Genomic DNA, 24,162 nt, shown 5'->3' with positions numbered 1-24,162 from the left:
TGATGTTATTCAGTTTGTAAAAGCAGTTTTTTTAAATTATTTATTTTTTTTCGCACATTCAAATTGAGTTAATTGAACTGAATCCTTCCATTCAATTTCTTGCACTAATATAGAAAAAAAAAGTAAAGAAAGAACCATAATGCAACACAAAGAAGGTTCCTAAAAAGTGTAAAAGTAATATAAGAGCAAGAGATTAATTACAAATAGTATTTTATATGCATTCATTGCTTGTTATTCGATGGTTACGTTAGTCACGTTACGTTAGTCACATACATGGTTTCGTAAAAGTACCATTAAGGGCCAAAAAAGATTAATCTGTAATAAATCTATTGTACATTTTTAAAAATAAATTGTTTAACTCTTACAAATATATCGGCCAATTTTCAATGGCTGCGTTAGTTTCAGAAAAATTTGCCTCTTAACATAAGCATTGTTTCTCAGGGTTGCAAAAATGTTACGTTAGTCACGATACCCTTTTTGGTGGAAAAACACCTGCCAGCGCTTATTTTGCTTCAAATTCTTGGTAGAAATAAAAAATAGTCACCTTGTACATTTTAAATCTGCATATTAAAACAAAACATATTTATTTTTACTCCCGGTGTAAGTAAAAAGAGTTTGAAAATCATCTGCGAATGTTACGTTAGTCACTATGGAATGACCCTTAATCAATAAATAAATAAATAAATAAATAAATAAAAAATAATGAAATCAGTGATTTTTCATGTATAGTTTAACTTAAAGTTCATACTGTAAAAAGTATTTTTGAATTAAATATGTATTATTAATAAGTGTGTAAGAGGAGGGGTCCCACTTACCTCGTAAATTTTTGCTATAAGGGGTAAGTGGGTCCCCCTATAACAGTGAGGATTTTAAAATCAAAAGCAAATCTGATTAAATATTCGTATTAGTGAAATACAAGACATACCTATGAAGGCCCAGGTAGGAATTGGTAATTCAGCTACAAAAACTGCTAAAGCTGGTGATAATGTATTTGTGAAACTTACATCAAAGTAAACCATAAAGTATTATGTAGGTCTAATGTTGGAAGTTGATAATACAAATTAAAAAAAAATTCTGCTGAATTTGCAAGAATGACTAGAAATGGTGGACTTTTATTGACCTGGTGCAGAGGATGATTAAGTCCAGTATGATGATAGTTCTTCCTTATTAGTACACTGTAAAAAAACGCAGCCATTTAGTGCTTCCAATTTCTTTTTCAGCTTACAGTTTTGGCTAATGTCCTGAAATTGTGACCTTAAACAACTGTTACGTTTATTCAACACATCTTTATATGTAAAAAGTAAAATATGTACCTATAAGCTTTCTATGAATTTCACAGATGTAACTGTTTTGTTTTTTGTTTAAAAATGTTCTGTCATACAGGTTTAAAAGACAGTAAATATCTCGTAAATAGATGCGTTTACAAAAAAAAATCATAATAAAAAATTTACATGCTTTATCCTCCTTATCCCTTTTTTAGATATGCTTGATTTATGTATATAAAAGGGAGGGGGGGGGGTGGCCCACTTACCCCTTGTCGTGGGGTGTTTCATCACAGTGATTGGTTTTGCACATATGTATTTGGGATTCGTGGATTTTTTTTTCTTTTTCATAGCAGTTAGTCAAAAAAAAAAAAAAAAAAAAAAAAAAACTGAAAAAATATTTGGCGAGTTCAAGCTACATTTTTCAAAGAAGTGTTTCAGGTTAGTTTTTATTATTTTTATATGATAATTAATTTTTCGCGTATAGTTTAACTTAAAGTTCATACAGCAACAAGAAGTTTTGCATAAAATATTATTAATAAGTGTTTAAGAGGAGGGTTCCCACTTACCCCGTACATTTTTGCTATACTAGGGAAGCGGGTCTCCCTATAATAATAGTTATTTCAATATCAAAAGAAACTCTGATTAAATATTTGTATTGGTGAAATACAAGACAACTATTATGACTTAGTAGGAGTTGATAGTTCAGCTACAAAAACGGCTAAAGCTGGTTATTATGTACCTTTGAAACGTACATGAAAGAAAATCATTAATATTTAAATAGGTCTAACGTTGGAAGTTGATGATACAAATTGAAAAATGCTGTTGAATTTGCAAGAACGAATAGAAATAATGACACTTTTTATTGGCATAGTGAAGATGATGTTGGAATAATTACTGAGGATGAGGATGAGGTGATAATGGTTCTTCCATAGCTAACTTTACATAGACGCAGTCATTTAGTGTTTCCAACTACTTTTCAACAAGGGAGCCCATATGCAAAATTTTAAGGGGGTGGGGGTGGGGGGCTCAAAAGTTTTCCCCATGGTTTAGCAGAATATTTCTCCCATAGAAACCGATTTCAGTACATGTTAGATACATTAAAATTTTACATTTTTAATAACTTATTCATTAATGACTGTGGAAGAAATTTAATAAATTTTTGCAAAGAAAAAAGCACTAAAAGCAAGGAAGTTCTCATTTCTAAGGGAGGCTTGAGCCCCCCCTTGCCCCTCTGTATGGGCGCCCTTATTTTTCAACTTATAAATTTGGCAAATTTGCTCAAATTGATTTCATTCAACTGTATTACGTTCATTAAACACACTTTTTTTTTATATAAAAGTAAAATATATCCCTATAGGCTTTCAATAAATTTCACAAATGAGATTATTTTGTTTTTCATTTAAAAATTTTCCTTGATACAAATTCAAAAGACAGCAAATAGCTCATAATGCATTTACAAAAAAATAATTAACACTAAAAATTTACATACTTTATCATGTAAGATCCTCTTACCCGTTTTTTAGATATGCTTCATTTAAATTTTAATAAAAGGTAGTGACCCACTTACCCCTTACTATGGGGTAAGTGGAATACCAATCTGATTTTTAAAAAAATATAATTCCATAGTGACTAACGTAACATTCGCAGCTGATTTTCAAACTCTTTTTACTTACACCGGGAGTAAAAATAAATATGTTTTGTTTTAATATGCAGATTTAAAATGTACAAGGTGACTATTTTTTATTTCTACCAAGAATTTGAAGCAAAATAAGCGCTGGCACGTGTTTTTCCACCAAAAAGGGCATCGTGACTAACGTAACATTTTTGCAACCCTGAGAAACAATGCTTATGTTAAGAGGCAAATTTTTCTGAAACTAACGCAGCCATTGAAAATTGGCCGATATATTTGTAAGAGTTAAACAATTTATTTTTAAAAATGTACAACAGATTTATTACAGATTAATCTTTTTTGGCCCTTAATGGTACTTTTACGAAACCATGTATGTGACTAACGTAACGTGACTAACGTAACCATCGAATAACAAGCAATGAATGCATATAAAATACTATTTGTAATTAATCTCTTGCTCTTATATTACTTTCACACTTTTTAGGAACCTTCTTTGTGTTGCATTATGGTTCTTTCTTTACTTTTTTTTTCTATATTAGTGCAAGAAATTGAATGGAAGGATTCAGTTCAATTAACTCAATTTGAATGTGCGAAAAAAAATAAATAATTTAAAAAAACTGCTTTTACAAACTGAATAACATCATTTTGGGCTAACTAAATCCTAAATATCTCTCTTATAAAAAAATAACTTTATGCCAGTAGATAGTTTCACCGAATTCTAGTATTCTGTCTTTATACTAGTTATGTCATAAGAAACTCTGTAGTACTTTTCAATGTCATATTATTTTTTAAGGTTTGCTGATTCATCGAACGAATAGTGTTGTGTATCCTTTTGAATTAAAATGTAATTAAAAAAAATAAATATTCTAACGTTTTTGCAGAATGCATTTTAATTCCAGATATCACCGCAAATATTTGAATTTCTAAACGATCATTCTTGCATTTTCTGAAATATATGGCAGCAGCGCTTATTGTCACTGTGTCATGTAACATCTTCAAATGTTTTCCAATGAGCAGCCATTACTTCATTTTAATAATAGGTGGAGATGTATTTTCTAAAAAATAGAGACGTTCTCCTTTGTTAAGACTGTGTTTCTATTATCTTAATTCTTAAACTTGGATTCTTGAGTTGAATGCACATTCAGCAGAGTACTTATTTTGCTTTACTCACCTTTTTTCTTTTTTAATGATTCTTTAAATTGGAAGTATCTTTTCGAAAACCTTTAAAAAAAGTATTTTTTTAAGTAAACATAAGGTCTACAACGTAATATTACTGGTATTTTTCACCCTTTATATTTTTAATCAATATAGAACGCCTACGTATTCAAAACTGTTCATGAAAATGTACATTAAATTAAATAAGTTTTAAATATTAGCAGTCGTTTTTAAAATGTTACATTAGTCACATGCAAACTGTTACGTTAGTCACAGTTCAAATGTTACGTTAGTCACACTAATTATTTTATATCTACTGATACTAAAATAAATATTTTGCACTTTTTAAGTAGATATGACACAGATGTAAGAAAATAAAAAGTGCTGTTTTGTTCAACCATCTGGTTTAGTTTTTAAGCAGAAAATAGTACATTTTTGTGACTAACGTAACGTAAATATTTTCAGTGAAATAACCAAACTAATTAAAATACTTATCTTATAATGTATGCAAAAAGAAGTCAGTTTTATTGGGCCAACATCTAATCATTTAGAATAAACATAGTTCTTTTAAAATTTTGCAAAAATATTTACATTACACAAGAAAACGTAGACGCATGTTTTTTGCACATGCTAAGCCTTTTATACAACCTCGCACGTTTAGAGACAGAAGAAAAGCACCGAATGAAATTTTTGCAAACTGTTACTGGATTTATGTACTAGAAAGTATGCTGAATGAAATGATAGGTCACAATTAAGGCTTTGTGGGAAAAAAATTTCTGAGGTTGAGGTTGACATTTCTATGGAATGACCCTATATATATATATATATATATATATATATATATCTAATCCTACAAAGATAAATTACGTATGCATATTTAATCTATGATTTTAATTGTTCCAATGAATGCTGAATTCTTAGATTTTCAGACAGAAGGGTGATCAGAAAAATTTATAAACATCAGAAAAATAGTGAAAACACCAGGACTGTGGAGTTGGAGTTGGACTGACTTTGGGGTGAAGGAGTCCGAGACTCTAAAATTCCATTAATCGGAGTCGCCACCGGTGTCGGTTACGAAGTCACTAAGGTCTTGCAACAATTGGGCGAGGGGTTCAGAGGGGGATCTATATATGCCAATATAAGGATATCAAAGGAGCCGTTAAGGGCGAATCTTGCGGCCCCAAACCATAACCAACAAAGGATAAAAAAGGAGACAGAAGTCTTGAGGATGAGAGCAGTATACTGTTAAAACTACAGGATGCATTCGGCACCTTTCAGGGGAGAAACGCTTGTTCACCAGCGGCACCCAATACGGAGCCGAAATCGCACCTCTAAATAGGGTGAAAAACAGGCACCTTTTAAAAAATAGACAGCCGGAGTGAAAAAAAGGAACCTTCGGAGAGAGAAATGGCACCCTTACTATAGATCCTCCTCCCCCTCCCCCGTATTGTGTGCGTTTTTGAGTACAGTTGTGGATTTTTCTTTTTTTTAAATTTTGTTTTGATTTATGATATTCTACGTTTCGGACATTTTTCCCATTGAACTCGGTACTGGAAATGATTAAAACATGTAATTATAGCATTTGATCATATTTCAGAGTTTTTCAACATAGTTAAGAAGTGCTTATTGCTCTAACTCAGTGTTTCTCAACCTCTTTTGACGCACGGGCGCGGTAAAAGCAAATGAAAAACTTTGCGGACCAGTGAAATCTTTATCGTTTTCTTAAAAATTCATAAAATAAATAATATTAATAACTCTGGGGCCGTTAAAAACATGTGAAAAATTCAGAGTTCTGATGAGTTTTTTTTTCTTTTTTTACAAAAAGTAATGTTAAGAATTAATAAAACAATAAATATCTACCCCTTTACTTGGTATCAAAAATCTGTCACAAATCGTAATAATTTAAAGACGAGTAATTATTTAAATAATGCGAGAAATTATACATTTACTAAAACATGACGCATTCCGAAAATGAAGTATAGCTGTACTTATGAATTATTTACATGAAGAGCCAAAAATATTCAGAGATATTACAGTTACGGAAAAACAAAGTCGTTTCATAAACGTTAATCAAGAGTAACAAAATAAAATGCACATGAAGTTTTTCGACAGTTAAAAAACCAAAAGAAATTTCTAACGCTATCGAGACATTAAGCGCTAAGGAAATGATTCAAACACTTGAATGAAAAAAAAAGAGCTAGACTGAGAGATTTTTTTTATCGCTAGCTTTCTGTTATAATCTACGAAGCACAAGAAGCATTTTTATTAAGATTCTCACTTGTTGATTATTGATAATCTTATAGCAGGTGTATTGTTTTTTGGTAATTAATAAAAGCTGCTTATCGAGTACTCAAGAAAATAATGACAGATATTTTTAGTAGCGTTTTGAATGATGTAAATTTCACGATAGTAACGGTAAACTGAAATTAAAAGACAGTAACGGTAACTGAAAAGCAATAAATGCACTTTTAAACACTTAACTATGTTTGAAAGACCTAAAAGCTAAAAAGTGATCAAAAGCTGTACTTACTTGTAATTTCGGATAATTAATCCTAGAAAAGTTGTGTCTTAATCCAATGGTGTACTTCATTCAATGTGAAAGACACACAAACGCAATCATCATTTGTCCGCCATATTGAGGTGGTTGAATTGGTGGTCCATTGACGTGGTTGAGGTGGTCTAAGGCAAATGCGCATGCGCAATGAGTCTTTTGGTGATTGCATGCTGTTTCGGCTCCTCTGCTCTATTTTCTGGCATGTATTGCACCTTCAGGCACTATGCTTTCACCTTAGAGGGAATATTTTCACTCGTCTGGAACCCCTGGTTATAACAGTGTACTGCTCTGCCGCTGTGGGATGAAACGGGGTACCTGTAAAAACGCTATTCCTGATGTAGGGATTCGTGCATTAGGTAGGCGGGTACGCTTTCCTAATTGGCTTGTTGCGTCAACAGCGAGGTAGCAGTGAAGGCTCTATAGAGGTTTATTTGAATTAATAGTACACAAGCCAAGTCAAGAAATTTGGGGGCGGGGGATTCATAATGTTATTGTAAGCCGGAGTGTTGCTCATAAAAAAAAAGAGTTCAAGCACCACGCCGTACATTTTGAGTGGTACATGCGACTACACCGGCAGCAGGAAGTAACACATCGGGATAAGGTACTTTAGGATAAAACGAATTTGAACGGCATATAAACAATTTTAAAGATGATCAATTAAAAGCGATTTTTAACTTGCCGTACAAAAAAAATGGCTCAGGAAAGGCTCAAAAGTTTTGGTTTTCCAATTATTTTACGGGGGGGGGGGGACTTTTTCAGTGATTTTACCACGTACGGCATTAGCATATTTTCTTTTCTTTTTACATATAACTCTTTTTTTTATGCTGTACTAATTTATTGGTACAAGGGTGAAAATATGGGGGTGCTAACCCTCCTTTCAGACCAAGGGTTGTAGGTCAACTTATCCATCATACATTTTTTAAGAATCTAAAACTTCCTTAAATAACAATATGGTTTGATATAATGCCGTACATTTTGGATAATACGTGCGACGACACCGGAAACAGGAAGTGACGCATCGGGAAACGGTATTTTAGGATAAAAAGATTTTGTACTGCATATAATTAATTTTAAAGATAATCAATTATAAGTCATTTTCAACTTTCTGCCGTACAAAAAAACAGGTCAGGAAAGACCCAAAATTTTCGTTTTTCTAATTATTTTACGGATTTTTTCAGTGATTCTACCATGCAAGGCATTAACATATTTTCTTTCTTTTTACATATAATTTCTTTTTTTTTTTCAATGCCGTAACAATTTATTGGTACGGGAAAGAAAATATGGGGGTACCAACCCCTGCATTCAGAACAAGGGTTTCAGGTCAATTGATCCATCATAATTTTTTTAAATTCGAAAACTTCTTTCAATAACAATTGATTTGATGTAATGCCGTACATTTTTCATGGAACATATACACTCAAGAGCCAAAACATTATGACCACCCCTACATTTTGCAATGAACTCGCCTGGATGACGTGGAAGGCACGTTATCAGGTGGAAGTGGTATTTAACTGCTGTTGGAGAGTTTGAAGAATCATTCTTTCACTTACTTCTGTGTGTGATGGGAAAGGCTGCGGATCTAAGCGACTTTGATAGAGGGCAAATTGTAATGGTTCGAAGGCTCGGAACAAGTATTTCAGAAACTGCAATACTAGTGATTTGTTCGCGACCTACAGTTGTTAGTACTTATGCAAAGTCGATGAATGACGGTGAAACCAGCAGTAGACGACATGGTATTGGACGTCACACTCTATTGAAGAAAAAGATCGTCGGAGACTGTCTCGCATGGTGCAGCAAAACCGGAGTCTGACAGTGGCTCAGCTGACAGCCCAATACAATGCAAGGCCAAGTAGAATAGTATCGGAGCGCACTGTTCAGCGGACACTGTTGGATGTGGGGCTACGCAGCAAACGTCCCACTCGTGTGCCTTTGCTGACCAAGCCTCACAGCCAACTCCGCCTGCGCAGGGCCCGGGAACATCGCGACTGGTCCATGGATCAGTGGGAAAGAGTTGCCTGGTTAGATGAATCACATTTTGTCATGCATCACGGCGATGGCCGTGTCAGGATACGCCGTCTTCCGGGCGAACAGTTGCTCCCTCAATGTACAGTAGGTCATACACAGGCCGTTGGTGTCGATATTATGCTTTGGGGGACGTTCTCTTGAGCGTCTCTGGGACCCATGGTTGTGGTACAGCAGACCCTGAATGCCACAGGGTAGCTAAACATCATTGCGGATCAGTTGCACCCTTACATGGTCTCTGTTTTTCCAGCTGGAAATGGAATGTTCCAACAGGACAACGCCCCATGTCACAAGGCTAAAATTGTGTTGGAGTGATTCGAGGAACATGATGCTGAATTCCAGTTAATATCCTGGCCGCCTAACTCACCGGATCTCAATCCGATAGGACACATTTGGGATGTCATGGGACGGCAGCTCAGAGTTCAAAGACCACCAATTCCCAATATCTCGGATTTGCGTGACAATTGCTTAAACATGGTACAATCTGTCTCCGGCCATCTACTAAGGACTTGAGGCATCCATGCCACGGCGGGTTGAAGCTGTGTTGCGCGCCAAAGGTGAGCCAACTCGTTACTGACAGGTGGTCATAATGTTTTGACTCTTGAGTGTATATGACCAAAAAAAAAAGTGCTCTCGAGGACGGGGAAATATGGTCAAATATTTTTGTACGGCACATACATACTTTTTAGTGATGATGATAAAATTCACTAAAAGCTAAATGCCGCCTGAAAAAAATAGTATCAGTAGTAAGAGCCGTAAACCGCGGGGCAGAAGGAGGAAAACAACTCAACAGTCCTGAAGGGGGCGTGGTCGTCCGCCATCTTGGATTTTTCTCGTAGTCTTCTACGAGGGTATTTTTAGGATGACGTCACTGATTTCTTGTAGTCTTTTACGAGGGTATTTTTAGGATGACGTCACTGATTTCTTGTAGTCTTTTACGGGGGTATTTTAGGATGACGTCATTGATTTCTTGAAGTCTCTTACGAGGGTAGGATGACGTCATGAACGACGCCATCTTGAATCATCCGCCATCTTGTATCACGTCATTTAAAATGTTTATTCATGTCTGAGCTTGAATGGTTAAATCTATTAATTTGTAATTAATTAGTTTTATTATTCTCAAACATTTTACAAGGGTAATATTATAAAATGCTCTCCCTGGGAATTGAACCCGGGACCTTTTGCTCCGAACGAAGATGCGCTAACCACTAGACTGGACTAAGCAGTTAGTAGGGAAGGATAATAAAGCTTTACATGGACAACATTCAGCTGTGGCGCCATCTATCGAAGGCTAGGGCCATGACAGAAAGCTTAACTGAAAGTGAACTAAATTGAGTAGATTTGCTGGTGGCGCCATCTAGTGATAATGAATGATAAAACTGCTTAATTGCGAATCTAGTTTTTAAGAGTTGTTTTGGAAGAAAAAAAAATGTATGTGGAAACATTATGGAAACTAATTTAAATAAAATTGGTTCAACGATGGTGGCGCCACCTATCGGATTTTTTATGACTTTTTTTATGACTTTATATTTTCATTTTACTTTATTTATTTATTTATTTTGGTTGAAAATAAAAATGTTTCTGGTGCGATTCGAACCTGAGACCCTAATGCATAAAGGAACCATAGATGATTGGCGCACGTTTTACCAACCATGCTATGGCGACTTCGGTATGTGTACGTTATTTATGAAAGACTTGAATGTTTTTTCTGTCAAACAAGAGTTTAATGACGTCTGGTGTCGTTCCTACACGTTCTAACATGTTTTATGTCGAACAAAAGATTTTGCTACATGCTTAAGCAATAGTTATATACGTCATCAATTACGTCACAGAAAACTTGACCAATCAGAGATCATTTCAGCAACCATATAAGATCTCCAGTTCACACCAGACATCAGTTTCCTTCGCACAGCGCTTGAGCTAAGATCTACAATTTTATTTCACGATGAATTCGAACAGTCTGAAACGAAAAGGCGAAGAACCGCTGAGAACAGCTAAATCTTCAAAAAATGAAGAAACTGGGATACCTTTTATGGAGAAAAACATACCGAAAGGATTGTTTCCCATGGGTGAGGATGTTTTCGTGTATGCAGCTACTTACAAGTCAACTGCTAGTCTTCATGTAAGGAAGTTTCAGAAACACGGGGAGAAGTTTTACCCTACGACCGAAGGCATAACTCTGAGACCCTGGTGGGTTTCCGATATCCTTAGAAGAAAAATCGTGCCTCAAACAGACAGGGAACTGCATACATTATTTGAACATGAACTGACCATCGAGAGCTCCGATTTTGCGAGATTCAAGTTTACTCGTCTAGCATAAACAGAGAAATCGAACTCCCGATCTCTCACACTGTCTGCAGAGCAGTGGGGTGAAATGATCCGTCAATACAATCCTATTGCAAATGCCCTTTTGGATCATATCTTCACAGCCATGAACCTGTTCAATGCCTACTTCTCTATTGCTGATGAGAAGATTTCAAAATCAAATTTGCCTGCAACGTTAGATAGAAATTTAGGTGAACTGCATCTTCTCAATGTGCTAGAATCCCTCCTAAGCGAAATGATGAAAGAGAAAGGCTTGAAGCAACCTGAAGTACTGGCTGAAGAACTATGGGGAAATAGAGAGGAAGATTTTAACACTCTAGCATTTACGATAGAAATTGAAGATATCGCTCATTCATTTAAAGAAAAGCTATGGGAAGAACAACGTTTCTTGAACTTGAAACCTACTATGTATGCAACAGAATAATTCTTAAAACAAGTTCAATTAAATAAAGTTTTAAGATCAGCCCGAGAAAAGCTATGTCCTGCGGATGCATTCGAATATTTTGAATAACATTTGCTAGAAAATGATTGTAAAAAAAAAGAAAAAAAATATATGAATGTAAATAATTAGTATCCAAATAAAATGTCATTGCTTAGAATAAATTTGTGTTTTTATTGTCTTACAGTATTTTTACAAAATTATTTAATAGATATTTTTAAAAAGTTTTAAAAAAAAATCTAAGAAGAACTGTAAGTTTAAAAATATATTTCAATTAAAACAATACTTGTGAAAAAAAAAAAACATTCGAATTACAATTTAGCAATTGAAAAAAAAAGTTTGTAAATGTGTTTAAAAGAAGAAAACAGTGAAACTGTATGTTTTTTCGTTCATTTTTTGAACATATTTCATTTTATCTATGCGAGTCAAAGTCAATAAAATTTAAAGCATTCATTGCTTATTTGAAGTCGCTCCCAGATTTGCATAAACATGTAGAGCGAACGAATGAACTCATACTGTGTCATCTCAGGTTCCGCTCTATTGCGTAGGCTCTGTTTTAGACAAGAACGAACAGGATTTGAATCCCTGTGCAATATGACTGTGTTAGAGGGCGCTGATTGTTTCTTGTTGACGTCATGTCATTCCCTTTCGTGCGATTGGTGAGTTTCCTGTTGACGACATCACATACGTCATAGTTTAGACCACATAAATACCACTTCTCGCAGTTGGCTATCTCAGTTGACGTTTATTTTGAGCTACAGTTTGTTGGCTTTTTTGCTTGCCCTCTGTAGAGCATTCATAATGCCATTTGGAAATAGGAGAAAACTGGATGAAGTTTCTAGCAATGTAAGTAAATTTGTCGTATTCATTTTATTCTAACTATAAGGATATTCAGGAGAGTTCATTAATTTTTATTTTCTCTTTGCAGTATGCTGAAGAATTAAGGGATTCGGACGACGACGTAAGTATTTGAAAATTTCTAATTGTCAATGAATTTATTTATAAATACTTTTAGCTTTAGAATTTATGTTTGAGTTTATTTGCTTTCTTCGTAGAGTTTGTTTATTTTACAACTTATTTCTATTTTACAGTTGATAGGAGAACCGACTCAAGAGTTTTACGAAGTTGATGACAACGATGTAAGAAGTTATATTTATTTAAACTTTATTATTATTATTTTTAACATTTGACGGAGTTAATGAATGTTATGATATTTTATTTTAGGTAATTGGAGAAGGCACTCAGTCTTTTGCTGAAGCTTCGCAAATATTTCACGAACTGCCGCTTTATTACTAAGTGGGCTCAGGTTTTGAGGTATTTGATTTTTTGAAAAAATATTAATGTGTTCTGATTTTTCATTTTATAATTTGTATTTAATAGCTCCTTTTTTCTGTTTTCCTTAATCATTGCTTCTTTTTTACAGACTAATCCCGACCAGCCTCATTCAGGCGCTGCTTTCGTCGAAGATGAAGAAAATGGCTATCACAATGTAAGAACTTATGCCTTTACTTTGTTTTCATTTTTCTTATTATAATGTCATAGATATTTATTTTTTATTTTTCTTTATAGTTGGAAAATGCGGTACGATTGGATGTGCATTCTCGAAGAGAGAATAAAAAATACAATGCGAATCAAGTGGTATTTCGAGCTAGAGTGGATACAGATCAACTGCCTACAGAACTCCAGAACAATCCCTTGGCTGCAGCTAGGAAATCCGTGCGGGAGCTGTTCCGGTTGTTGATTGAAAGATCAACGGAAGGATTGAAACCATCGGACTTGATCCGCTTCTGCATTCAATCAGATGGGCTGGATAGGCCTATATCAACAAGACTAATGCCTGTCTCCGAACTGACTTTAGAGATTTTACTTGCTGCAGTACTCAAAGTGCTACAGTCTAAGGACCAAATAATGCTCGACTCGACTTTTTTTGTGGACATAGTGACATTACGAAGAGATGTAGGAGCTGGGCGAATATGCAAAGTCATCAATCACGAGGTGGACCGCTTACGAAAGCAGTCTATTTTAAGTATTCCAATGGTCGAAGAAGGAACATGCTGTGCAATGAGCATTGTGTTTGCATTGGCTCATTTGCATAAAGACACGAAACTGGTTGATGTTCTGAGAGATCGTCGACGATCCACATTGCAGAATAGGGCACGGGAGCTGCATGTTGCTGCTGGTGTGCCTATTGGGCCATGCACCTACGCAGAAGTAGCGAAATTTGAGAAGCATTTGGATATCCAAATTGTCGTGATTTCTACAGACAATCTGAACAAGGTTAGTTCTTTTTTCAATCATTTTTTCTTTGTAGGAATATGTAAAAATTTATCTTTTTGCATATTTATTGTGTTTTTAAACTTTCAGGTATCTTATAAAGGACCCTACAGGGAACAAAGAGTCAACCTTTGGTTACACAACCAGCACTTTGATGTAATTAAAAGTTTAAAAGGATTCTATGCAAGCAATTTTTATTGCGAAACTTGTGAGAAGCCGTATGATCACATTGAGATGCATGCATGCCCTAATTCTTGCCGGATTTGTTTCAGAGTAGGCTGTACCCCCCAACAACCAAAACGCTGTTCAAACTGTGAACGGCTGTGCCAATCAGATGAGTGCTACACTGCGCATAAAGAAAAGAAAGGAAAGCAACAATACTCCATTTGTGATAAGGTAAGCCATAGTTTTTATTAACCTTTGCATTTTTTTTTCTATCGATGCTATAAAATAGTTTGTTTCTTTTCTAGATATTTCAATGCTCCAAATGTTGCAAAATAATCAGAAGGCGGGAGTGTGCTAGAGAGGCACACAAATGTGGAACGGTCAGTTGTCCTTCATGTAAAAACTACGTGAATTCCGCTGACCATTTATGTTATCTTCGCACGATTCCCCCTAAGAAATCATCTGATCGGTTGATCTACTTCGATTTCGAAACGGATCAATCATCCGGTGAACATGTTGTTAACTTTGCAGTAGCACAGTATGCTGATGGAAGGGAAAAAGTGTTTAAGGGCTACGCAGCCTGTTCGGACTTTTGTTCATGGTTCTTTAGTCCTGAGCACAAAGGATATACAGGAATAGCGCATAACATGAAAGGGTAAGTGTAATTTTTATTTTGGTTGTAGTTTAATGCGTCTCTATATTTCTTAACATTTCATTTTAACGTTATACGACATGTTTTTATTCATTTAATTATTTTTTACTAGGTTTGATGGGCATTTCATTCTATCTTGGCTACTAGAACAAGGCACTGCTCCAACTGTCATTCCTAACGGATCCAAGCTAATGGCAATAACTCACTCGAACTAAAACATCCCCATCATAGACTCTTTTAACTTCCTTCCTATGGCTCTAGCGAAGTTGCCTGAATGTTTCGGGCTTGAGGAGTTGAAAAAGGGCTATTTCCCCCATACTTTTAACACTCGAGAAAACCAGAGCTATGTGGGTTCACTTCCAGAATTAAGGTATTTTTGCCCTGATTCGATGTCGCCGGCAGCGAGAGATAGTTTTTTGAAATGGTATAAAGAACATGAAATGGACAAGTTTGATTTTCAAGAAGAGATGTTAGCATATTGCAGGTACTTGTTATTCTTTACATGTATTTATTTTATTTTATTTGCATATTTTTAATGATTTTAATTTTTTTTCTTAATTTAAAAGGTCTGACGTAGATATTCTTCGAAGGTGCTGCAACATGTTTAGAGAAGAATTTTTAAAAATCGCACAAGTGGATCCATTTTGGTATGTGTTTTTTCTTTTGCAAATATTATTCAAAATATTCTTTTAATGTTTTCAGAGTTCAAAATATGCTGACATTTACTTGTTATCATTTTCAGCTATGTAACCATAGCATCGTGTTGTATGGCTGCTTATCGAAACAACCATATTCGTCCAAACACGATAGCAATGGTGCCAGTCAATGGATACATCAATAGCACCAACTTTAGTGCGGATAGCATACGATGGTTGGATTTCGTGTCCGAAACCACAGGACAGCAAATACAGCACGCGTTGAATGCTAAAGGAGAAAAACAAATAGCCGGAATATCTGTAGATGGTTTTTGCGAAGCAACGAAAACTGTGTATCAATATCATGTAAGTACTTTTCTTTTTTTTAACTAACTATGTCTTTAAGAAATGATTTTAAAATACTTTTTTTACTTACAGGGTTGTTTCTATCATGGATGTGAGATCTGTTATGATCGAGATGCTTTGCATCCGTTTACAGGAGTCAGCATGACAGTTCTCCGAGCAAAAACTGAGGAAACAACTGCGAAATTGAGAGCTCTTGGACTGGAAGTGGTTGAAATGTGGGAACACACTTTTTTGAAAATGAAGAAAGAGTGTTCTGAACTCCAAAAGTTTCTTACTTCTCACTACATGCAGGATCGATTGAACCCTCGGGATTCGTTTTTTGGAGATCGTACTAACGCAATTCGCTTATACTACGAAGGAGAGGCTTAATATATTGATTTCACATCTTTATATCCATGGGTGAGAAATTTATATTTTATTTATCCTTTTTAATGTTTTATCAATTTTTTCATCGAAAAAAAATCTATAATTTCCTTTTTTTTAGGTTAACAAATACTGTCAGTACCCAATAGGCCATCCAGATATAATCACCGAAGGGTTTGGGGACATATAACAGTACTTCGGGATAGTTAAATGCAGGGTTGTTGCACCCCTTGAGTTATACCTTCCAGTACTACCGTTTCGGACACAAGGGAAGTTGATGTTCCCGTTATGTAAGACATGTGCTGAAACGTTGCAGCAATCGCCGTGCACTCATACTGAGGACGAAAGAGCCTTGGTTGGCACATGGGTCACTGAAGAGGTGAAACTGGCAGTCAGGAAGGGCTACCGAGTGACACATGTAAGTATTATCTTCTCTTTCATGTCCTTCTCTTTTGGTATTGATTTAGAAAAAAAGTACTAATTATTTTTTTTCCATGTAGATCTACGAGGTGTACGATTTCAAAAAGAAGTCAGATTCTCTTTTTAGGTCTTACATTGACCTCTTTTTGAAAATAAAACAAGAGAGCAGCGGTTGGCCCGCGGAATGTGTAACCGATCTGGACAAAGCAGAATACATTTCACAGTACAGGCAAAGGGAAGGAATATCATTAGATGCAGCCAGTATTGAGAAAAACCCTGGTCGTCGACAAGTTGCCAAATTGGCACTTAACAGTTTCTGGGGACGGTAAGCATATTTATTTACTTTACTTATTATTTTTTTATCTATGTCATTTTTGGGAAACTACATTATCTAATAATAATCATATATCTTTTAATATACAGATGGGGCATGAATACGAATAAGACGCAGCTGACGTATGTTACTTCGCTTCCTGAGTTAAATAAAATGCTTGCAGATTCAACGAAAAATGTAAGTTTTTGAGCTTGAAGTATGTTTTTTAGAAAGTTATACATATTTGTTTTTCTATGTAAATGGCATATCTTTTTCGCACATTTCAGATCAAGGATGTATTTTTCCCGAAGGAAGAAATTGCAGCTCTGCAGTGGGATACCTCGGAGAAGTTCGTCTCGCAAGACATTTCAACCAACATCTTCATCGCTGCCTTCACCACGGCCTGGGCACGACTCAAACTTTACCAGGAAATGGATAAGTTGGGCAGATCGGTGCTCTATCACGACACTGATTCCATCATTTATGCAAGTAACGGTTTAAATGATCCCTCTATAGGCAAATTTTTAGGAGAATTCACCGACGAATTAAATGGGGACACGATTACTACATTTGTGTCTGGTAAGTATTATTATTGATAATTCATTTTTTCATACTTTTTTTTTCTGAATCTTATTTTTTCATTTGCCTATTCCTTCTGTTTTTCAGGCGGACCAAAGAATTACGCGTATGAAACATCTAGAGGTAAAACGTGCTGTAAGGTGAGGGGGTTTACCTTAAACTTTCGAAACTGTCAAGTATTGAACTTTCATTCCATGAAAACCCTAGTACGGAGCATGGATGATGAAGGAGTAGTCATCACAAATCCAACCAAGATAACCCGTGAGCCTAAGCGCTGCAAAGTTATTAACAAGAAAGAGACAAAATTATACCGAATGGTCTATGATAAACGAGTCATTGTACCCTCTGACCTATCCACTCTTCCATACGGATACTGAACTTATCTCCCATCTTTAAGAAGAAAGGCAGAAGAAAAAAAATCGTTCTCTTTAGAGCAAAAAAAAAAAAAAAGAAAGGCCCTTTTCAGGGCCACCCCAAATTAACATGAATTGGAATGCTTATATTGCAAAAAGTCTTTTACAAGACCATATATAGAAAAAAAGGTTCTTTTCAGAACCATTAAAAAACAATGTCCCTTTTCAGGGCCACACAGAAAAAAAGACCCATTATGGGCAAACTTTTCTTTTTTCAGAGCCAACTGAATTCCTATATAAGGTGGTATTTTTTTTCTTTTATTAAAGGTATAAAAAGCTTTGTATACGTGTGAGATAATCATTCAAAATGGAGTTCCCGTACTTGAAACATCCTTCCACGTGTATGATTTCAGGCCCCACTGGCTCTGGCAAAACCGTTTTCGTAAAGCGTCTAATCGAAGAAAACATGTTCAAGCCTCAGCCTCAAAAGATTATTTACTGCTATGGAGTCTATCAACCCTTGTTTAATAAAATGAAAAATATTGAATTTGTAGAAGGGTTACCCTCTTATTTAAATACTGTAAGAGACAGTGTTATTGTGATTGATGATTTAATGTGAGAACTAGGAAACGACTCACGGTTGACCAAACTTTTTACAAAAAGAAGTCACCATAGAAATATTAGCTGCATATTCATTGTTCAAAATATTTTTTATAAAAGCACGGAAATGAGAACAATTAACTTAAACTCCCATTATTTAGTGCTGTACAAAAATCCTAGAGATAAAAGTCAAATTACTCATCTTGCTCGCCAAATGTTTCCAGGCAAAGTTAAGGCTTTTCAGGAAATATTCAACGATGCCACAAGTCCCGTGTACGGATACCTTTTTCTAGACTTTAGACCCGAAACTCATGACCGTTTACGCATGCGCACAGGAATTTTTGCCGGAGATTTAAATTACACGTACGAGCCTCGTTAGTCATTTCTGGTGTAGAAAAAGGAAGAGGAAACATGTCTGCTGTTGTAGTTGATTTTGAGGGCTTTCTATTAGCTCCACATAGCTATGTTATTAAGGAGCTTTCATTTTACTCTCTGAATCACAATTATCATGGCCGTTGGTCCTTCTTACCTCCTCGACCCTGGGAAGAATTATCATACAGAAAACAGAAAAGTTATTCTTGGATAATCCGAAATTTACATGGATTGTCTTGGGAAAGCGGCGAGTTACCTTACAAAGTTCTACGACACATTTTGACTATGTTGTTCATTTCTTTTACTGACATATACGTTAAAGGTTTGGAGAAATGTAAATTTTTTGAAAAGTTATCTGGAAAAAAAGCATTGGATTTAAGCGATGTTGGTTGCCCTAAATTTCATGAATTAGAAAGCAGTTATCTTTCTTGTCCTGTGCATCCCCCTTACTTTAAGTACTTTAAGCACTGTGCTTTGGCAAAAGCGGCTGCATACGCCAATTTTCTATAAATAAACAGCACACACCACCAAATACGTCATTTGAAAGCAGAATGTCATCTTTTGCGCAACAAAATTTAGAGCAGCTCCGGCTTTTAAAAAACAGCAAACTTCGTACTTCGCTGTTGAGAAAAGCTCCCAATACAGTTATAAAAGCACTATGTGAATGCTGTAAGAATTTATTATGCGGCAACGAAGCCTGTTGTTAAAAGACGGAGGACGCTATATTCAAAACCAACTGTAACCAAGCCCACTGTTGATCGACAGAAGAATATGTATGCAAAGCCGTATGCCTGGAAAAATTATTTGTAATTTCTTGTATTGTGTTTTAATAAAATGTGAGTTAAAAATAAAAACTTAGTATCTTTATTGTGTGATTTGAAACACTTTTCACTGTTTTTTTTAAATTAGAAAACAGAGAATTATATACCATTAGGTGAAAAAAAAGTCACAAAAAAATTTACTTTTAGTCAAATGCAAAGAATTAAAGAAAAGTTTAATGACAAAAAAAAGTAAATTTCTGCAGGGAAAAAAAATAACAGTTGGAAAAAAATATATAAAAATAAAAATAATAAATTTAAAAAAATTGTAAAAATAATCAAAAATTTAGTACATATACATTATTACTAAAAAAGAAGTTATTGCTTTGTAGAAAAAAAATTGTTTGATGACAGAAAAGGATCAACACAGTAAAACAAAACTCTGAATTAAAAATGAAAAGAACATTTATTATTTTTTAAAAATCATATTTATACCAAATTCCTTTTTAACATATTGATACAATTGAAAATCACTGATTTTCTGAAATAAATTTTTCACAATGATATCCATACATAAACCTTGACATCTCTTGGTTAGATAGTAAATACTATATTGTCCACATACATTTGAAGTCAAACTTTGAAGAGGTACTTGATTCCATTTTACATGTTCATATTTCTTCGCAAATCTTGTAATATGATGACCATAGGCTTGAGGAGACAAACCATAGGAGTCGAAAAATTCAAGAGTTTGAGAGTTTTCTATAAACAGGGCAATCCAGTGAGTTCCTGGTTCAGTATGCTTATCAGTATTAACAACTATTGCTGCAGGAAACGATGTAATGCAAGGAATTTTATCACAAGGAAAAACTCCAACAAAGTATCTCGACGCAAGGCGATGACGAAGCATTACTCTACGAATATCCAAAGAATTCATTAGTTACCGAAATCGTACAAGATATTTCTAGCTTTGTTGATTTCAATCAAATTTTCAAATTCAGCATACACTAATAAGGAAATGGTTTGAGGTAGAGGCACTTTAAATTTTAGTTCCAGTCTTAAATTACTGTGTCGAACGAGATTTAAATGAGCTCCATCACAGAGGTCAGGGGACAAATCAAAATAAAATAAGCAGTATCCGTCGGGAAATTCTTCTCTTGACAAATAAAGTCCTCGATCTTCTGAAGTGCAAAATAAATTGTTAAATGCACGAATATAGTTTTTATTGGTAAAATCAGGCTGCAATGGATTATGAGGCATCGGTTGTCCGTCGATGTAAACTCCAATGAAATTAATATGATAATGTTTGAATTCAAATGGTGTCTTTTTATAGCTTCCATTAAAAGCATCGTTGTCAACGCAGGCTACAGCCAAGCGCTTAGGCATTTGTCCAGTAAAGATGTTGTCTTGCACAAAACTCATGTTTCCTCTAGGAATGGAGTATACTTTACAGAGTATTCTGTTAATAGGATACTTGGCTGTCGTCTTCTCTAAGCTTTTAGCATGCACCAACACTACGCCAGGGCTGACTCGAACTTTGCGTACAAACATCGATGCCTGCTCCAGGACTACTTTAAAGTTACCATCTCCTAATAAGCAAAACTCTGGTTTGCTTCGTATAAGCTTGATTTTCATATCCACCATATTAAGCATGAGTCGATCTTGATGAAATATGTCAACATGTAGACGCCCAATCATATCCACTGTAGAACGGAGTCGAAACATATTTGCTCTTTTAATAAATCCTTCGTTTAGGGTCTTATTGTCGTCAGTCAAATCATAGTTATTCATTTGACCTGCAGTGTCCTTAAAAAACAATTCAGAAGACAACTGTGACGTTTTTGCTTCATATCCGTGGTTTAATAATTTTTCAATAATTGCTCTGTACGGATAAGTGTTGTTGCTCGAAGAGATTAATCTTTCATTCAAGCTAACATCTACCTTGGAAAACAAGGCATGTAAAAATAAATTGACGGGACCCACATTTTCTTTAGTTAATAGAGTTCCATTTCCGTTCACAATTTTAACTTTAACAAATAAGAGATTCTGTGACAAGTCTAAATAATCGTCACCGGTCCCAGAAATGTTAAATTCAATTGGACTACCATCAGACGCATTCGCAACAGGGTGGTATTCTATCCACTGACCTCTTTCGATAACTGTTTGCGTGGGTGGTAAAGTAAATAAATTGAGTTCAGATTTAACACATTCAGGAGAATCTTTTAAAAAATAAGCCGTTCTGACTAGGAGTCAAAAATATCACATCCTTTAGCTTTCTTGACTTTGGCTCGAATGACTGGTTTATAAGCTTTGCGCTTCCTTTTAAACATTCCGTGGCCAATCATCTCATCCGCCTTTTTAAGAGCTTTCTTAGCTAACAATTTTCCAACTTCTTTGCCTCTTGTTTTAGCTGAGTTTTCTAATTTCTCACCAGCTAATACATCATTAGCGATCATGGCTCCAGTTCGTAAAGCCTCTTTTCCGATTGTTTTAACTCCACTTCTCAGGAAAGGCAGTGCAGTGCGGAAAAGTTTTGCGAAGAAACCACCAAGGCCGTGTCCCTTTTGCAGAGACAGTCCTTGATAAAAGGGCATACCGTTTCCGGTTTGTCCGACATAATAGTCTTCAAATTTTTTCGGACAGCAAGTGTAAGGAACAAACATGATTCACGTTTTGTACACAAATGACAATGTACGTTAATGTCATGCAGTATTTATACAATTTGTTTCATGCGAAAATGCAGCACGATGTATGCCATGCCTCGTTCAAAAGGAACGAATTCGCCAGAGTGTAGACGCAAATCTATTTCAATTGTTTGAAAATGTTGTCGCATGACAGGCAAGTAGTGAGGTCTCGTATAATGAACATTAACCATTTCACCATCTCTTCCTTCTACTTTGATAATTTTTAACAGAAGAGCTTTGACATCACCCACGATTTGTGGCTCTACGAGATCGCAATACACATACATGACGGGAAAGGAAGCTGCTGGATCGGCTATAAAATGTACCGTTCCATTATATTCTCCGGCATGAAAACCTAAAAGTTCTGCTATGCCTGTGTGAAGAATGACTTTACCACCTTCTTTTGTTTTGATTGTCACTCGTTTTGTTACAGGATGATAGTGAAATTCTAATTTATTTTTGAATGTCGTTAAAATCATAGCTTTCAAGAGATCTGGGACTGTTTCATAACAACCAGGAGGTATTCGCCGCCCTTGTACCAATCCATCGCCTAAATCAAATCCAAATAAATTATTGTCCGACCTGATGTTATACCAAGAATGAGGATATATAACATCTTTTAAACCTACTTCCCATTCATGATGGCTCAAATGAATACTTGAGGGAAGCTGTGTAATAAAATGAGAAGTTTTATTCTCAGGGAAGAAGCGACTAGAGCTGTCACTGATAAGCGTCACATAGAAAGACATGTTTGCGACTGAATGAAAGAGGTAAGTACAGCACTGTTTTATATCCCTTTCACATCATTCACCCATGCATTGAATTTTTCAGGATAGCCTTGAAACTTAACAAAATATTCCATCTTTCTAATCGCCGTCTTGTTTTTAATACCTTCTCAATGGGATAATATCCAGAATCTGTTATTTTCTGAAGCTCTTGTGAATAAAACGTCCCCTCTAACACTTCGCCAATGAGATCTTTTAGTTTATACACTACGGGATTTCTGGGTAATACTTTATGGATCGTAAATATTTCTCTCGTCCAATTCTGCTCATATCCTTTCTCAAATCGCAATTTTTCTTTACTTATTCTTACGGTGTCTCCTTCTTTAAGTGAAGATTTATTTCCATGCCTTGAAGAGGTTTCAAGATCTCCGTAAAGATTTTTCCAAGTAATATCTTGATTATCTATGTTAACTGAAGAAGGCTTCATTTTTATGCTTCGATGCCATGTATTATTGTAACTGTAAACCAGTTTATCAATCACATCGATGTAGCGTTTTGTATTCATTTCTGTAAAATACTTCCACATTTTTGTCTTAAGTGTACGATTAAAACGCTCAACGACCGATGCTTTTGTTGAATTGTTTGTTGTAAAAAAGTGTATTTTTCTTTTTCACGTATTTTTGCACTTGATTGTTTGTAAATTCTTTACCTGCATCTGTCTGCATTATTTCCGGTGTTCGTCCTGAAAATATAATTTCAAAAGCGGATACGATTTCATCACTTTTCTTACTTTTTAGCGGTACAACCCATGCATATTTTGATAGAATATCCAGGCAAGTAAGTAAATATTTGTAACCATAATTGGTATCTGCTAGGGACTGCATGTCGACCAAATCAGATTGAAACTGCTCGTTTATACTTCCTACGATGACTCGATTTCTCTGGAACTTGTGTCTGATAGGCTTATGCAAAGTGTACGAGTCCTTGGTCTGCAACCGTTTTTTGATCTCCTTTGTCTTCACGCGTCCTTTTAAAGCAATATGTAAAGCATTCACACCTCCAAAACTTCCTGAAACTTGAGGATCCCGATACAGAGGATTCAGAACCTTGTCCATCACAGCAACGATTATGATCAATCCGTAGGTTAAAGTTCATATCGATACAATGAGGTAAAAATGTTTGGGCACCTCTTTTTATATGACTATATTATAAGCATACCAGAAACTCATAACGTTCTCTATACTTTGTTACAATAAAAAAAGATGCTCAGACAAGTAACAGTAAAAATTTACTCCTTTTTCAAAAAAACTAATTAATAACTCATTTTTCACAAAAAATTTGAGTCGTTGCTTTCATCATACTCCTTATAGTTAAAATTGAATAAACTACTCTTGATTTTTCATCATCGAATTTAATGCAAATAAATGCTTTGGGTGATAGTCAGCTGTGCTTGTATATAACCTTTAAATCGTTTGTTCTTCGTAAGTTTCCACAGCCGAGCGGTCTTGCGTGT

General features: G+C 35.2%; 3 protein-coding genes across 3 annotated transcripts; all 3 read left to right on the top strand.

Moving 5' to 3' along the window:
• Positions 1-8,389: 8,389 nt before the first annotated feature.
• LOC129218939 (uncharacterized) lies at positions 8,390-14,488 on the top strand. The gene is made up of 6 exons (XM_054853259.1): positions 8,390-8,713; positions 12,319-12,355; positions 12,688-12,704; positions 12,960-13,667; positions 13,755-14,060; positions 14,135-14,488. The coding sequence occupies exons 1-6, from the start codon at positions 8,390-8,392 to the stop codon at positions 14,486-14,488; spliced, it is 1,746 nt and encodes a 581-aa protein (XP_054709234.1).
• Positions 14,489-14,585: 97 nt separating this feature from the next.
• On the top strand, positions 14,586-16,594 carry LOC129218938 (uncharacterized; the record flags this gene model as incomplete). Its single annotated transcript, XM_054853258.1, is given in 5 exon segments — positions 14,586-14,965; positions 15,048-15,128; positions 15,224-15,482; positions 16,039-16,263; positions 16,346-16,594. Coding segments are annotated over 5 exon segments (1,194 nt in total), but the record flags the coding sequence as incomplete, so codon positions are not given.
• A 101-nt stretch (positions 16,595-16,695) lies between these two features.
• On the top strand, positions 16,696-17,534 carry LOC129218162 (uncharacterized). Its single transcript, XM_054852376.1, has 3 exons — positions 16,696-16,776; positions 16,866-17,157; positions 17,245-17,534. The coding sequence occupies exons 1-3, from the start codon at positions 16,696-16,698 to the stop codon at positions 17,532-17,534; spliced, it is 663 nt and encodes a 220-aa protein (XP_054708351.1).
• The last annotated feature ends 6,628 nt before the right edge of the window (positions 17,535-24,162 follow it).

This window comes from Uloborus diversus, chromosome 3 (assembly GCF_026930045.1).
Source record: "Uloborus diversus isolate 005 chromosome 3, Udiv.v.3.1, whole genome shotgun sequence".
NCBI classification, from domain to species: domain Eukaryota; kingdom Metazoa; phylum Arthropoda; class Arachnida; order Araneae; family Uloboridae; genus Uloborus; species Uloborus diversus.
The sequence above is the reverse complement of the archived record's forward strand: the minus strand, read 5'-3'. Positions and strand labels throughout refer to the sequence as shown.